This window comes from Crinia signifera, chromosome 3 (genome assembly GCF_055691185.1).
Source record: "Crinia signifera chromosome 3, ASM5569118v1, whole genome shotgun sequence".
Taxonomy (NCBI): domain Eukaryota; kingdom Metazoa; phylum Chordata; class Amphibia; order Anura; family Myobatrachidae; genus Crinia; species Crinia signifera.
Genome location: NC_139219.1, coordinates 76,645,176 through 76,662,129, shown reverse-complemented (window position 1 = coordinate 76,662,129; position 16,954 = coordinate 76,645,176). Strand labels below are relative to the sequence as shown.

Here is a 16,954-nt window from a genome sequence, read left to right as displayed (position 1 = left end):
CCAGATCTATGACTGAGTCTATCTCCCTCTATGGAATGGCACCTATAAATGCACAAAATGTGCCAACTGCAGCTTTCTAGTCACGGGCACACATTTCACCCATCCGATCTCCGGACAGACATTCCCAATCTATCATCGCTTAAATTGTGAATCTAAATTTATCATCTATGTTACCCTTTGCCCCTGCAACAAATTGTATGTGGGTAAAACCATCAGGATGGCGAAGGAGAGAATAGCGATGCACCGATCTTCTGTCAAAAAGGCCCTGAATGGGGTTGATATAAATACACCTCCGGTAGCAAGGCACTTTGTAGATGCCGGACACTCGATTAGGGACTTTAAGTTCATGCTGGTGGACCATATACCTCCTCTCAGAAGAGGAGGTGATAGACATAAAATGTTGCTACAGAGGGAATGCCAGTGGATTCGGAAACTGGATACTTTATCTCCATCTGGACTCAATGAAGAATACCCTATTTCTGCTTATCTGTGACCTCATGATATACATGCGATCTCCCGCTCAGTCATTGTCTGACCTCATTGGGCCAGTCTCTGACCTCATCGGGCCATATGTCACTGGTTCAGGCTTGACTAATATTCCTATGAAACCTCCCCCACTGTAAATAATGTATATATTATATGTTGTTATTTGTATTGTTATGTCCACTATACTGATGTGCTTTAACAGCCAGCCTATCTAGTGACTTGCCCCCGCCGCTAACGCCTGTAATCAATGTGTTACATTTTTTATGCCTCAGATATGATCGCTTAAGGTCTTTGCTTAGTGACCTCCACAAGATGGCGTCCGCATCCCCATACACCTAGCCCGCAGAGTTCTCTGCCCTCTCCAACATGGCGATGCGCTCCGTAGTTGGTCCAGGGGAGTGGCCGGGATCGCGTCAGGTGATGATGCGTGACCCCTGGCCCCCCTGATTGGACCTGGTGCGTCGTGATGACGCGGGTGACGCGGCGCGAAGCGCTGCGCTTCACCTCCGTCTCCAGCACTTGAGCTGATAGGTGTGTGGCTGTAGTGAAAGGATCACTTTGTATCTCTTGCTGATGTTTTGACAAAGATCCATGCTGGGATCGAAACGTTAACAACATGCCTTACTTCCATTAAACTCCAAAAAAAGTTTTCATCTCAACGGTGAGTGCCCTCTGCTTTACTTCTGTTGTCTATTGGATTCTGTCCATTGGCGTGAGCACCACAGTGACGGCTAAAGTGGTAATAGGTGCGGACTTTCTGTGGATATATATATATATATATATATATATAACAGCATATACGGCTTAGGCGGCACTCAAGGGATTTGTAAAAGATATAAGAAAGCTCACAACGCAACGAGCTTGGGTGCAAACAGTTTCAGAATGATTTATTCCTTCATCAGAGTACTCTACGCCGTATATGCTGTTGTATCTATGTTTGGAAGGCACCAGGGGTCAATGTATGTATTATGGAGTGCCGGTTATATCTTTGATATAACCGGCACTCACATATACACACACACACACACACACACACACACACACACACACACATACATACATAGTAGTATATGGAATTACTAGTATGCATAGTAAGAGGCTAAGCAGGTTAATAATATGTACTATAACAACATGTGACTACACATCAGGCAAATGATTGTCAGTTTTTCATTTTTTCCCCCCACTTCACTAGGGGCCTTATTCTGATCCGTGCGGCCGGATGCGAATATGCGGCCAGCACCGTGCATCCTAAACCCCGCCTTCCATACGGATCGCCAACTCCGTCCGTACGCGGTAAGGAGCTGTCCGAACGGACCGCACGTTTATTTCTCATGAATACACCTCCTCCATCTCAGGGAACCTCCCCCATCATTCGATGGTCGCAGACCATCGAATGCAGGACCGAATGGCCAGGCAGCTCGCGCAACCTCAGACCACACAAGCATTTCTCCGTGCAAAAGCAGGGATCTGGTCGGGCAGCTGACATCCGGCAATGTCAAATGTCCGCCCCCTACACGTGCGTCACGGCCGCATTACCATACGTACGCCCAGCGTTTGCATGGGAACGCCCATGAAACGCGGGGTGTAAACATATGGTAATGAGGCCAAACAGCCCTTCACGCCCCTCTCCACCCCCTGTTCGTAGTGTACACATTTCATGCGGAATGTGGCCGTGCGTTCCGCTCGCACATGCGCAGAGACGCCTCTGCACATGCGCAGACAAAACATCGGCGGCACGAACGCACGCGGATATTACCGCACCAACCAGAATAAGGGCCTAGGACTCATGTATCTATCTCAATGTAAAAAAAAAGGGAAGCTCAAATAGGTCTCAAAAAGAAAAGAGTTCTTGGTTAAAAAAAACTGATATGTATTTAAATTCTGGTACCTTAAGGAAATTATTTTATTTTTAGCATACACTGCTCTGATGTCCAGATGATTAAAATATACAGTGCTATTCACAGCGCTTCACTTTTTCCACATTTTTTTTTTAATGTTACAGCCTTATTCCAAAGTGGAATAAATTAATTTTTTCCCTTTAAAATTCTACACACAATACCCCATAATGACAATGTAAAAAAAAAAAAAGGGAGATTTTTGGAATTTTATTAAAAATAAAAAACTAAGAAATCACATGTACATAAGTATTCACAGCCTTTGCTCAATACTTTGTTGATGCCCCTTTAACAGCAATTACAGCCTCAAGTCTTTTTGAATATTATGCCACAAGATTAGCACACCTATCTTTGGGCTGTTTCACCCATTTCTCTTTGCAGTGTCAGTGCACAAAAATTTTCAGACATCTCTAGAGATGTTCAATCGGATTCAAGTCTGGGCTCTGGCTGGGCCACTAAAGGACATTCACAGAGTTGTCCTGAAGTCATTGCTTTGATATCTTGGCTGTGTGCTTAGGGTTGTTGTCCTGTTGAAAGATTAACCTCTCCCCAGTCTGAGGTCAAGAGTGCTCTGGAACAGGTTTTGGTACTCTTTACCTAGAAGGGCGCCCGCGATTGGAATCGCGGGCGTCGGGGGTAAAAAATCGCGGTCATCGCGGGTAAATCGCGGGTACATAAAAATCTGCTGCCCGCGATGACCGCGATTTTCCCATAGGGAACAATGTTAAAAAGGATGATTGACCGCGATTTTAATGTAAAATGCCTCAATGCCCGCGATTTTACCATAGGAATCAATGTTAAATGGGCTACAGAGCCCAAATAGGCACAATTAACCCTTAAATGTCCCCCCAAATTTTTAACGCCACCCCACGATCCACGCCAACCCGAAGCGTGGCGAGCGCAGCGAGCCCGCGAGGGGCGGCGGTACGCGTCCTCCGACCTTTTCATGCCCTACTATCCACGTCGGCGCGGAGTTGAGAATAGAATAGTGTGGCGAGCGCAGCGAGCCCCGCGAGGGGACGCGGATACCTTCACAGTTATACGCGTCCCCTCGCGGGCTTCACAGGTGTCCGTGGCGACGCGGACACCTGTGAAGTCCGCGAAGGGACGCGTTTACCTGTGAAGGTATCCGCGTCCGCTCGCCACGCTTCGGGCTCGGTGGCTCGCTGCGCTCGCCACACTATTCTATTCTCAACTCCACGCCGACGTGGATAGTAGGGCATGAAAAGGTCGGAGGACACGTACCGCCGCCCCTCGCGGGCTCGCTGCGCTCGCCACGCTTCGGGTTGGCGTGGATCGTGGGGTGGCGTTAAAAATTTGGGGGGACATTTAAGGGTTAATTGTGCCTATTTGGGCTCTGTAGCCCATTTAACATTGATTCCTATGGTAAAATCGCGGCCATTGAAGCATTGAATGTAAAATCGCGGTCAGCACAAAATTTAACATTGAACCCTATGGGAAATCGCGGTGATCGCGGGCATCGCGTCGCGGCCGTTAATGTACTGCCCGCAATGCCCGCGATCACCACGATGGGCGCCCTTCTAGGTAAAGAGTACCCAGGTTTTCATCCAGGATGCCTCTATAAATTGCTGCATTCATCTTTCCCTCTATCCTGGCTAGTCTCCCAGTTACTGATGCTGAAAAACATCCGCACAACATGATGCTGCCACCACCATGCTTCACTGTAGGGATGGTATTGGATTGGTGATGAGCGGTGCCTGGTTTCCTCTAAACATAACACCTGGCATTCACGCCAAAGAGTTCAATCTTTGTCTCATCAGACAAGAATTTTGTTTCTCATGGTCCGAGAGTCCTTCAAGTGCATTTTTGTCAAACTCCAGGCGGGCTGCCATGTGCTTTTTACTAAGGATTGGCTTCTGTCTGACCACTCTACCACACAGGTCTGATTGATGGATTGCTGCAGAGATGGTTGTCCTTCTGAAAGGTTCTCCTCCCTCCACAGAGAAATGCTGTAGCTCTGAAAGAGCGACCATTGGGTTCTTGGTCATCTCTCTGTCTAGGGCCCCTCTTCTCCGATCGCTCAGTTTAGCTCTAGAAAGAGTCCTGATGGTTCTGAACTTCTTCCATTTATGGATAATGGAGGCCATTGTGCTCATCAGGACCTTCAAAGTGGCAGATAATTTTCTGTATCCTTCATCAGATTTATGCCTCGTGACAATCCTGTCTCGAAGGTCTACAGACAATTTCTGTGACTACCATGCTTGGTTTATTTATTATTTGTATTTACAGTTTCGGTACTTATGTATTATCTGGACTCCCATGTTAAATGCACCCCATTTTTTCATACCCCTACTATCCAACTACGCATGGAGTTGATTTTATATAGTGTGGCGAGCGCAGCGAGGCACCGTGCCCGAAGCGTGGTGAGCGCAGCGAGCCCCGCGAGGGGACGCGGTCTCATAAGAAAAACGGGAGTCCAGATATTACATAAGTACCACAGTTTCTTATATAGCGCAGCAGATTCCGTTGCGCTTTACAATAGGTTTGTGCTCACTTGACATTCATTGTCAAGTGTGGGACCTTATATAGACAGGTGTGTGCCTTTCCAAATCATGTCCAATCAACTGATTTACCACAGGTGGACTCCAATTAAGTTTTAGGAACATCTCAAGGATGATCAGTGGAAGCAGGAGATTAATTTTGAGCTTCATGTCAAAATATGTACATAAAAAAAAAAAAAAAACTTATTTTTGTAATAAATTTTCAAAAATCTCCATAAAAACTTTTTTTCACGTTGTCATTATGGGTATATTTTGTGTACAATTTTGAGGGAAAAAATGTATTATATTTTGTAATAAGGCTGTAACATAACAAAATGTGGAAAAAGTGAAGCGCTGTGAATACTTCCCGGATGCACTGTATATTTGCTATTCAAAATGGATGCTTTTGCAAAAAAAGACTACAACTTAATTAAATCTGCAATCAGAGGCACTGTAAATATCAAACCAATGCAAAACCTTTGTAGACTTTAACACTTTGAGCACCAACGTTGTGTGAGAGATCCTCAGAATATCTGTTCAAAATGCCAGCTCCGCTAGCAATGACTGTTCTTTTTTTGGGTGCAATATTTAACTAAACTCCACTTAATTGACTTGGCTGTATTTGTATTTATTTATGTTAAAAGAACAGTCGCTGTGAGCAATGCTGGCAATTTTGGCAGATATTTTGGGGGTCGTTCACAGCAATGTTGGCATTCAATAGGTTAAAGAGAAAAACTAATGTGTGAGATTATGGATTATTTGACGCCATTATTATGAGGACTGCCATTTCCAAATGGTTTTCCTTGTATGCTATAAGAATGTTAACATCATAAGTTTTATTGCAGATACTAGGCAGGCTAGCTTGATTGCCTCAGGGAAGTGTGGCCTGTCTGCTCTCATAAAGTCAATTCACTCCGCTGTTTGCTGCAACAACTGGCAACAGCAGCAATGAAATGTCTCTCATAGAACATTTGCATAATTGTTCCATTCCTCTTACTCCATCAGGAAATGAATTTGTTCTGAAATATTAAAACAAAATATTTTTTCCCCACGCTATCCCAGATTGCATGCACACAAATATGTTTAACCTTTTTTTAGTTGCCACCAAAGCATATAATTTATGAAAAAGTAAACCTGACCATCCATACACATTGTTATATCACCGACAACATTAGGCAATAGGTCATAAACTGCAGCATGTGTGGTCTCACAGTAAACACGATGCCTGACAATAAAACTGATCAGATATTCATCATTGAAGTTGGAAAATGCAGCTTTAGATGACCAATCTTGCAGTTTGTGTTATCATCTGTCATGTGATGGGTCCCTGTGTGAGCTGGCTCTTATTTAAAGCTGCATATACATTAGACCAGGCATGGCTAAACTATGGCACTCCAGCTGTTGTGAAACTAAAAGCCCCATCATGCCTTGCCACAGTTTTGCTATTAGGGAATGCTAAAACTATGGCAAGGCATGCTGGGATGTGCAGTTTCACAACAGCTGCATTAGACGATACCTTAACTCAGTGGTTCCCAAACTGTGTGCCGTGGCTCCCTGGGGTGCCTCGGGACACATGCAGGGGTGCCGCAGCTTGGTGGTCCAGGACCAACTCAAATTATTAATGGTTAATTATTTAGGAGCAAAACCAGTGCTGGTGGCTGCCAATCATAGAATGTGTACAAACAGAAGCAAATCCTGCCCTTTACCACATAACTGCCGCTAAAAATCGCATATAAACCCAATCTAATGAAATTTTTTGGACCTAGGGGTGCCGTGAAAAAAATTCTGATTCTCTAGGGTGCCGTGAATCAAAAAAGATTGGGAACCTCTGCCTTAACTGATATGCACAATAACGGGCAGTCTTAACATCTTCGTGCATGTCGTCTAGTGTGCGCACACTATATCGCCAATGATGCGCTCTCCCGTGACCTGACAATATCCATTGTATCCATCAATCTGAGGACAGTGTGAAAGACAGCTTTGCTTCTGGTTTAGCCACTGATGACATCGTCTATAAACAAAATCGCACTATGATGCTGTGGATTACCTCTCAGGCTGATCTGCATGAGGCAATTTGGACATATGTAACCTTACATTTATAGTTTTACTAATTTAAATTTGATTGATGATCCACTGGCAAACCTTGAACAGCAAATATTGAATCTACAACACATTTGGGTTCACTATTCTAATACAAATAAATAATAGCACGCATAAATAAAGTTAACGCTGAAATGTGAACCTGAATACAAGCTACAAATTTTAATGGAATCAGTGTGAAACACTGTACTGTGTATTAATGGCCACTGAATCAGTTTAATTGAATAATATTTCAAACAGTTTCAAAGTTTTGGAATTTACCTGTTCCTGAAATATAACACTCATTTATTCATATAGAAATACATATAAATTATACAAGAACTACTGTGCATTACTGGATTATTTTTTAAACATATAGGGACTTCATTTAGGGACTTCATTTTTATGAAAACTGCCTGAACACTTGAACATTTACAAGAGGACTGCAATTTTTATAAAACAAGAGAGCACAGATGCATCTAGAGTCAACATATGGCAGCTGTCCTTATGAACTCAAAAGTTTGATTTGATGAGCAAAGATACACAGCACAAAAGGCATGTTAAAGCTACATGTAATTCCAAAATAGGACACACTGGATGGGGGCGTGGATAGCTTGCATCTGCAATCCCTTACTGTACTTACATATAATTCTCTAACCTGCCTCTCAAAGTGGAAAGGACTCGCTAGAGAGTTCTGGGGACATTGAAACACAGAGAATATAAACGAGTTGGAGCTTTTCTCATTTATTTCAATGGGATTGAAACAACTGAAATCAATGGTCTCCTTGAAATGAAAAGGAACTATTGCAATATATTTAATAAGCACTGGTGAATTCACCAGAACATGTTTTTGTTATAGCCTATTTTGATCAATTTAGAAACAAAATCAATTATTAGTTGATCTCCCTGGATACACATGGCATCCTAGTGCTCAGGATTCCAGCAGTCATAAGGCTGACCCAGGCATGCCGATAGTGGAAAGCCAGACAGGGGCTCCGATAGTAGGCAAACCATCTCCCCCTACCCCCTTACTCTTCCTTGTAGTAGCCTAACCCTAACTCTCTCCCCCCTGCAGCCTGACCCTAACCCTCCCCGCTTGTACCTCACCCTAGCCCCCGTAACCCGCTGCCTAAACCCCCGACCAACAGTCTGACCCTAACCCAATCTCCTTGGTACCTAAACCCCCCTCCCCTGCAGCCTATCCCTAACTTTCACCCCCTGCAGCCTAAACCTAGGTGCCTCCACTAGTGCCTAAACCTAACCCCCCTACCTTCCCCTTCCCCAGGCCAACTGCTTCCTCGGCTGTCGGTATTACAGTGCCGGTCATCTGAAGACAGTTGGGATACCGGTGTCACTATAGTGAATGCCGCCGCCCTCACTGCATCCCGATCTCCCACCATGAGTAAAGATCAATAGAACAGAGAGAGACACAATGACATTGTTACATTGATCATGCTTTTAGATTTAAAAGCACAGTCTATAAATATAAACTGCGTCTATATAAAGTTTAGGGTCTCTAAGTGCAATGACCAGTTAGGTTACAAATATAGCTTCAGTAGTCTGTTGCATTTTTAATATTGATGCAGCCAATACTCTACCTTAGGTAGCTGCCGAAATAAGCCACGATGTTTGTATGCTTGCAGTCTTTCATCATTATAATCTCCCGCTGCACCACCGCAAAGTCTTCCCCTGCAAAAGATGGCATAGAGAGTGAAGATAGGTACATACATGTGTACAACATAAATGATATAGAGTATGCAAAGATTATAGAAAGTGCATAAATGTTCTATCAAATCCTATTGAGAGATGAAATATAATATAAATAAATGGTCTCTTTTTAATTATTGCTCAATGTAAAGACAGTCAGAATATAATTTTTGTGTCTTCATCAAAGAGTGGAAAAATAATTCTGTACTCGGCCCTCGGCTAGGTTTAAAAAAAAAAAAAAAAACACACACAATGACTTTTCTGCCAAACTACAGAACAATGAACCGCTAGTGTCTGAGGAGAGAAATAACATTGTATGAGCTGACTGAATGCCACACGCAGTTTTTATGCTGGCTGCAGTTACGGACATTATGTTTTTAGATTTTACTTTATTCATTTTCCGTATACATCCACTTCTGTTTTCATAGGTTTTATTGTAATCATGTATTGTTAGTCACATACAGTACTGTAGTAAAGAGTTCCAGTCATGCAGTTTTAAATATAACATTATTAATCCAGGCTGAGTAATCGCCTAATTACAATGTGCGCTTGTTAACATGCACAGCATTTGTGACCAAATTAGCTTTGAAACGGTGACAATTGATTTGTCATTTAATCACTGCTATAATGCTTCAGCCTGCGCATATGTGAGGACCTCAACTGTCAATGACACCCCAGAGATCAGGGTGATGAGACAGTCACTGTTCTGAAAGCCCTTCGCCCGTTAGATGAGGGAATGCATGGCAAGTACCATCATCAGGGAATATGTACCGGAAGGCACACCAGGACAGTGGCATCAAAGACCTGCATCTTAACATCATGGTGGGAGGATGAAAAGCCCACGGCAATGAAACGCGTCAATAATGGCATAACGTGTAGCATAATAATAGCAGGATCAGGATCTCTATTCACTGGTAATGAATAAGAACACTTTTACATTCCACAGAAAAAAATGGCATTCTGAACTATACAAGTACAAACTGACTGGCAAAAGACTGGACAAAGAACATGTAAATTGTCAATACGATGCTGGCTCTAATAAAGGAAATGGGATTAGCACTTTATTGTTCACATCTGTACAGAATAATCAATCCGAGGCTCAATTAGAAACTCATATAGTCATGCATCATACAATACAGACTGGGCTAAATTAATATAATAATGGTTTTCTTTTTCTGTTGCTACAGACAAAAAGAGTTCTACAGTCAAACACAGAGTGGGATGATTATGTGCGCAGCGGAACGCGTCCTGGGTGTTGGGGGGTGGGGGACACCAAATGAGTGTTGTGTGTGTGTGTGTGGGGGGGAGGGTCATGTGCAGGATGTGGGTGATATAATCATGTACAGAGTGGGATGATTATGTGCGCAGCGGAACGTGGGGGTATGTGCGCAGCGGCACATACCCCCACTATCCACATCAGCGTGGAGTTGATTTTAGATAGTGTGCCGAGCGCAGCGAGCCACCGAGCCCGAATCGTGGCGAGTGCACGCGGATTACTTTACATGTATTTCGCGTCCGATCGCCACGCTTCAGGCTCGGTGGCTCGCCACACTGTCTAAAATCAACTCCACGCCGACGTGGATAGTGGGGGTATGAAAAGGTCGGAGGCCGCGTTCCGCCGCCGCACGCCACGCTTCGGGGTGGTGTGGATACTGGGGTTGACGCTAAACAATGGCGTAGGTGCGGGTGCTTACAATTGTAAGCACCCATCACATACTATGCACACATCACATAGAATCACATCTCATTGTAAGCACCCATCACAGCTAATTGCATGGGTGCTTGTACAATGAAATATAGCATCGCATCGCATTTGGTGCCATACGATAATATGCGATATTTCATTGTATAAGCACTCCTGTGCAGTTAACATGGACATTGCATCGCATTGTATGCATTGCACAGCACTGTAGACGGTATGCGATGCGATGCAATTTCACTACGAAGAATAGCCCACTAAGCTTTTTGCTTAGTGGGCGCCGTGCTAGGAAACAAGTACCGAAAATTGTATATTTTGTATATTTTAGTATTTTTAGTAAAAGCATCACCTATCTGAGAATACAATTAGGGTTGTTAAGTAATGGCTAAATTATTTTGGGCGAGTGAAAAATGTGTTTTTACTGACATGAATGTGAAAAGGAGCCCCTCACAGTTTTTATAATTTTTATGAAATCGTATTGAGCGCAGCTTTTCACATTTAGATGTTTGTCATTTATGACATAAATGAAATATAGTTTCTCTGCAAAATCATAATATGTCCAGTCAATAGAAAATGAATTGACACAAAGATACTATGAAACCTGAACGTAATATCAGAAAGCCGAGGAAGATATTTTACCTATTTCATTTTAAGGCTGTAACCATAGTTGATGGAATAAGTCCCTGATTATAAATACAGATACGTGATCCTCTTAAATATGGATTTAATACCTGCGATGGTCACATTAATATCTATATTCGCAGCATCTGGAGGATGCAATAAACTTTACCTGATCTTTTAATCTTATCTGAAGTCACTGTGACAAGGGTTCTGGGCCTCAATAAAATAGAAACTCATTTATGTGATAAGACACAGGGCACTATAGATGAAACCATGCTTCTCTAAACATTCCACAGGGCTTAAGGTGGCCATAGACTTCTCTCTTTTTATATATGTATATACCATTTTACTGCATAAATGGATCCTTGGACTCATGTTATGCCAGGGTTGCCCACTCTCCCGGAATGGCCGGGAGGCTCCCGAAACTCAGGTTCCCCCTCCCGGCCCCTTGTAAAGGTGGCCGACCCTCCTAAATACCCCCTCATCTCCCCCGGTGCAGCGGTAAATTACCGCAATTCGTAGCTTTCTGGGGAAGAGCTAAAGTTGCAAATCGCATCATTTAGCCCCGCCCCCTCCTTGAAGACCCACGAATTGTGGGGTTTGCAGTACTGGGGGTGGGGCTTGATGATGTCTACATCAGGCCCAGTCCCCAAAGTGCTGCCGACAGTCTCCTCTCCAGGCTTCTCCCGCAGAGGAGACTTTAAAAGTAGGCAACCCGGTGTTATTTATGCAAAGTTCTGCTGCCTGCAAGCTTCATCAGGCCAGTCTACATTTTCCAACAGTCCAATTTTAGTAGCCTGTTTCCCGTTAACTGACAAGCGTGGATCGTGTGGTAGTCTTCTGCTGCAATTCAAAATATCATGTGCTGTGTTTTCAGAAATGCCCTTCTTCACACCATTTGAGATATTGTCACCTTCCTGGCAGTTTAAGCCAGTCTGGTCAATTCCCATTAACCCTCTCTAATTAATGAGGCGCTTTCACCAAGTGGTTTTGTAACAATCTAAAATGCCATCAGAAAAAGTCTCCATTATACAACGTAACACATTCCTACAGAAATTAATTACAGATCCTGGAAGTCACATCAGCTTACAGATACCTGCATTACAGACTGCAGCCTCGTTCCTTGATATAGCAATGGAGACAGAAGACACATAATCCCACGTAGTGTGTAGAGAACAATACAGAGGCTTCAAGGAGCAGCGAAAATCAGCGAAACCATTGTTCCCCTTTATGAATGCATACTACTGTACAATATAAGCACGTAGCATAAGAAGCCAACAGCCCTATTATATCAGTCACTGAGTTTTGCTGCGGCTTCTTTCAGAGTTAGCGCTATTCTTGTATAGAGCCCCAGCATTTGCTAGAGAAGATGTTTACATCTTCCTGACTCATGCTAAGAAATGATTCGGATGAATGTATTGTATGAAAGTGACAACCACAAGCTTTTGTTATACCGTATTGTCAAAACACATTCTGATAATATCTGTTCGAGTGCATACTCCTGGTATGGGAGTTACTTATACGCGCAGCTGTAGTCTGGTGTGTGAGCATTGTTATTGCTCACGCTGTAGTAGTACAGTAATATCCTTCCATAGTAACATTGTGGAATACTGTATAGGCCTTCTGTTAGCACAATGGATCGATAAATACAAGTTACAGCCAGCTACATTGTACTAACATTGCCCTTGAACCTAACAAAAAAGGAGAACTTTTCAAATAAACTCACAAGCTGGCTTTATTGTTCTCTAGTAAATGTTATCACGTTTGAGGAGTACATGCAGCAGACTGCAAGAAATGTAACAATCACATTAAACTATTAAAAGGGCACCAAAAAGCAACATTTTTACTTTCTTAAGTCAGATTACGACATGAAGAAATGCACTTTGTTTTATTCAGAGCTGAAAAACCAGCAGTCTCAGTACAGGCAGTAATCAGCACAACTTATACCATGTTCTCATTGCCACCCCTGCAAAAACCCTTGGGCTTTGCCGTGGTACAGATCATCTCAGCTCACAGATCCCCTTCACACTGCACCTTGGACCTGGGAAATTCCCGGGTCTGTCCCATTCACACTGGTTCCTGGGTCTGTCCTGCTAACAAGAGTGAAGAATCTAAGAGCAGCTTTTATTGGCTGTTGAAAGAGCAGCTTTGATTGTCCATACGGGCACCGCCACTCTTTCTCCGCTTGAGATCATGCACCTTGCAGTACTTCTTACAAAGTGCTTTAAGTTTGTTCACAACCAGTTGCTGGGTTTTATGGATGCAGACAGTATTTTTGATATGTAGTAGTACACTGTCGAATCCTTGACAGTGACAGTCACTTGCTTCTTTATTTCCTCCACCCCTCTCTCAGCCAGCAACTCCAGCACCTCCTCATCGCTCCACATGTTACCTGATCTCATTCCCCAATCAGCTTGCTTTTTCACGTCCTGTGTGAAAACCCGGGTCAGCGCTGTTCACACTGGTGGACAACCGTGTTATTCCCAGGAATAACCCTGAAAAAACCTGTGTGCAATTACAGGGGCATTACACTCAGGAATTCCATTTATGCCCCATTCACACTGAAACACAACATGGGAAATTACTGATTCCCTGGCAAAAACCTGGGTTTTTGTGGAAGCGAGAGCGGAGTATTACAGAGTTCATGGTGTCTCTCAATGATCCACTTCCCCAAAACTCATATTCCCTTTTATACTACTGTATGCTTCTTTCTAGTGATATTTTTAAAGAGTAAGACAGCACTTCTTGTTTGCTATTAATATGACAATCAACTGGGGCGTGGCTTCGGCGGACATGGAGTAGCTGCTACTTGCCTGAGCTCTCCATCTCATTTTCATCTACATCTTCTAGGGACCCTTACCGTCGACTGGAAATATCTCCTATTATATCTGATGTGGTTCCAGCCTCTGATTATGGGGACTCCCTGCTGCTTTGTCCTCTGACCACGATGGTTGGGTTGAAGTTAAAAAATTCCTTATTTTCCTGCTATTTCTATCTGCGTCCATATCCTTGGCTTGTGGGGGCGATGCTGAAGCTTTTGTCCCATTGCTGCCACCAGCTATCTATATATCCTGGGGGATACAACAGAGGGACTGCTATCCACTTGGCTCTGTTATGGAGGAGGGCCTGGCTAGACTAATATTTCAGCTTAATGGCGTATAGCTCTTAAGAAGCTACAGTATATACTATACTTGAGGATGCCTTTATCTTTGTTATTTTCCTTGTTGATGTCCACTTGTATATCCTGTCTTCTCATTTCTACTCTATGTTACATAATTCTTACAGACTATATTAAGCTTATTAATCCTTCTTTGTACCGTAACTGTGTTGCCGCATTCTAACTGTGTATTCAACAACTCATTGCCCCAATCAGTCCATTCATCCATCATCCGACCATTATTATTCTTCTATTGGGTAGGAGGGAGAGTGAGGTAGTTTTTTTTGTATAGATTAGCTACTGTACCATAGAAATGTCCATACTCCATTGTTGGTGTCGATTTTATGTGATTTCCGTTAGCTAAGGGCCACTACTTTACTCTCTTCTATAATACTTGGGATAGGGGTAGGTTGTTTTATGGGATCCAAGTACGCCTATGTTGGGGGTGGGTTGTACAGGGTGGGGGAATATGAGGTAGGTTGCTTTGGGTATTAATATGTTTATCTTATTTTTTTACTTGGTAGCTGGTTTTATGGTATTTATTTTAATTATATTTGGTTACTGCAGTTAACATTGCAATACACTCTAAGTGATTCCTACTATGGGAGGGTATTGTTCACATTAGTCTATAAGTGATATTCCACTTTATATTCTATACTACCTTTACAGACCTGTGCCCAAATGGCGCCTTCGGGCACTGTTGTGATACCATACCAATACTATACGGTGATATTATACACGTTATGTGAATAATACGATTTCCCTTCTTCTCCCTGTATGAATATACGCTCATGTTATGCATATTCTTGTCTGCTATGCAGTTAATTGTGTTGTTCCAGCTACCTATTTACATGTTTGGGGTGGTTGTTATGCCATTGCAAATAAATTTTGTGTCTAGTGTCCGTGAGTCTTCGAAACACTGCCATCCGCTGGCCGAGAGTGAAACTACATCTCTTTCTCACACATGCACAAACACAAACTAGCTTTGGAAAACTTTTGCTTCGAGCGGGCTTACTAGTGTTACTATAATTATTCATCATGTTTGTTCAGTTGTGAGGTGTGCAGGAGAGCAACTGTAATAAAAATTCTAAATATTGTCCATGTTCAGCTTCTGTCTTTGGATACAGGCCCTTCTGTGGGGTCCAGGGTGCTTGTTTTCCACCTTCTGCATCATATTTTCTCGCCCCAGCCCCCTCACATTTCTGATAAAGCAAGTTAAGTGTTTCTATTTAGAGTTGTAAAAAAAGAAAATAACAAAAAAGTGGTTCGGGCACAGCAGAGGGGCACAGGCGCTTATAGCAAACATAGAAGGCCTTGGAAAGTTAGCAACAATGTGCTGTTTCAAATGGTCTCCCTACCCAGTGTTTGCAACAGGAATAGAATGTCCGAACATCTCTCAACAAGTTACGTACATATATACAGATTTCCTTATCGTGCACACACATTAGGGTTAGGTGCATTTGAATGATAAAAAAGGTACCAGAATGTTAAGGCAATATGGCCTTTAATAGAAAACAAAAAATAGTAAAAGTTGAAGCAGATTGACAATGAAATCGCACTAGTTTATTTTTTGGCTAATATACGTGACAGACTCAATCCTATGATTTATGTATTTACAAGGCTCATTTTCTTTTTAATAATAATAATTTGTATTGGCACAAGTAACATACACAGAATACATCCAGCACAGTAACAAATTACAGAAGTAGATAAGAAGATTAATCATAGGATATCAATACAAATGCAACTCCTAACATTATGAATCAGGAACAGTACGAATAACAATAACCTAAACCAGTGATTCCCAAACTTTTTTGAATCAAGGCACCCTAGAGTATCAGAATTTTTTTCATGGCACCCCTAGGCCACAAGTTAGATACCAAGAACTTCAGAAAAAAATATTAAATTAAACAAGTGTTATATGTCATCCTTAGGTCCAGTTATGTGGAGAGGAACATGATTCACTTCTGTTTATCCACATATATTATAATTGGAAGTCACAAGCACTGATATTCCTTATTACATTGACCATATATAATTCGAATTTGTCCTGTACCACCATCCCAGGGCACCCCTGCAAGTGCTCCACGGCACACAGTTTGGGAACCACTGACCTAAACCATGAGCATGTATATACTGTACAAGGCACAGTGATAACCAAGGGGCTGAGGGGATACCAGAAAAATGCAAAATCGCCCAGTGTGTATGGACCTTAATGGGGCCTACACACGTAGCAATGTGCAATGTGTGTAGATGAGCAATCTGAGTGATGTGTTATCTCCAGTGAGAACACTGGCCCCGACCAGCGTGCAGGTTATTAATCACTTGGAGATGACCTCTACACACACAGAGCGAAGTAGGGGCATGTTCTGAGCGATGTAGTTAAATTAAGTCAAATCGCTAAGAAAATGCCTGTATATCGCTACTTGTGTAGGCCTCATTGGTCATATGCTTTAGAAAAACCTTCAAGAAGTCAAGAAAAAGTTAAACAAAAAAAAAAGTACTTCTAGAGCCAAATAATATTTCTTTACTTTATTATTAAAGACAGAATCCACAGCGGTCTCAACTGCACAGCAAGGATAGTCCAAACAAAGCCATGAGGTCTCTATCTAGTGAGTGATTCTGGAATGATTATGCTTGCTGAATGCGTGCCCCTGGCTTTGTGGGCTCTGTGACCTGACATTAACCACTGATTCCAGAAATGTAAGCATGTGTGCACAGCAAAACAGCAGAACTCCCTCTGGGCCTGCAGCATCTACTCCCATGGAATACCACTCATACCACAGCACGCAACACAGGAATTGAAATT

General features: G+C 42.7%; 1 protein-coding gene across 4 annotated transcripts in view; it reads right to left on the bottom strand.

The window, feature by feature from the left end:
- MAP4K3 (mitogen-activated protein kinase kinase kinase kinase 3) overlaps positions 1-16,954 on the bottom strand; it is a 249,756-nt gene that overhangs the window by 139,496 nt on the left and 93,306 nt on the right. For all 4 annotated transcript variants that reach the window (XM_083176045.1, XM_083176044.1, XM_083176047.1 and 1 more), the window contains exon 3: positions 8,560-8,650. In XM_083176045.1, the coding sequence (XP_083032171.1) occupies positions 8,560-8,650 (91 nt within the window). The remainder of the gene's footprint in view (positions 1-8,559; positions 8,651-16,954) is intronic.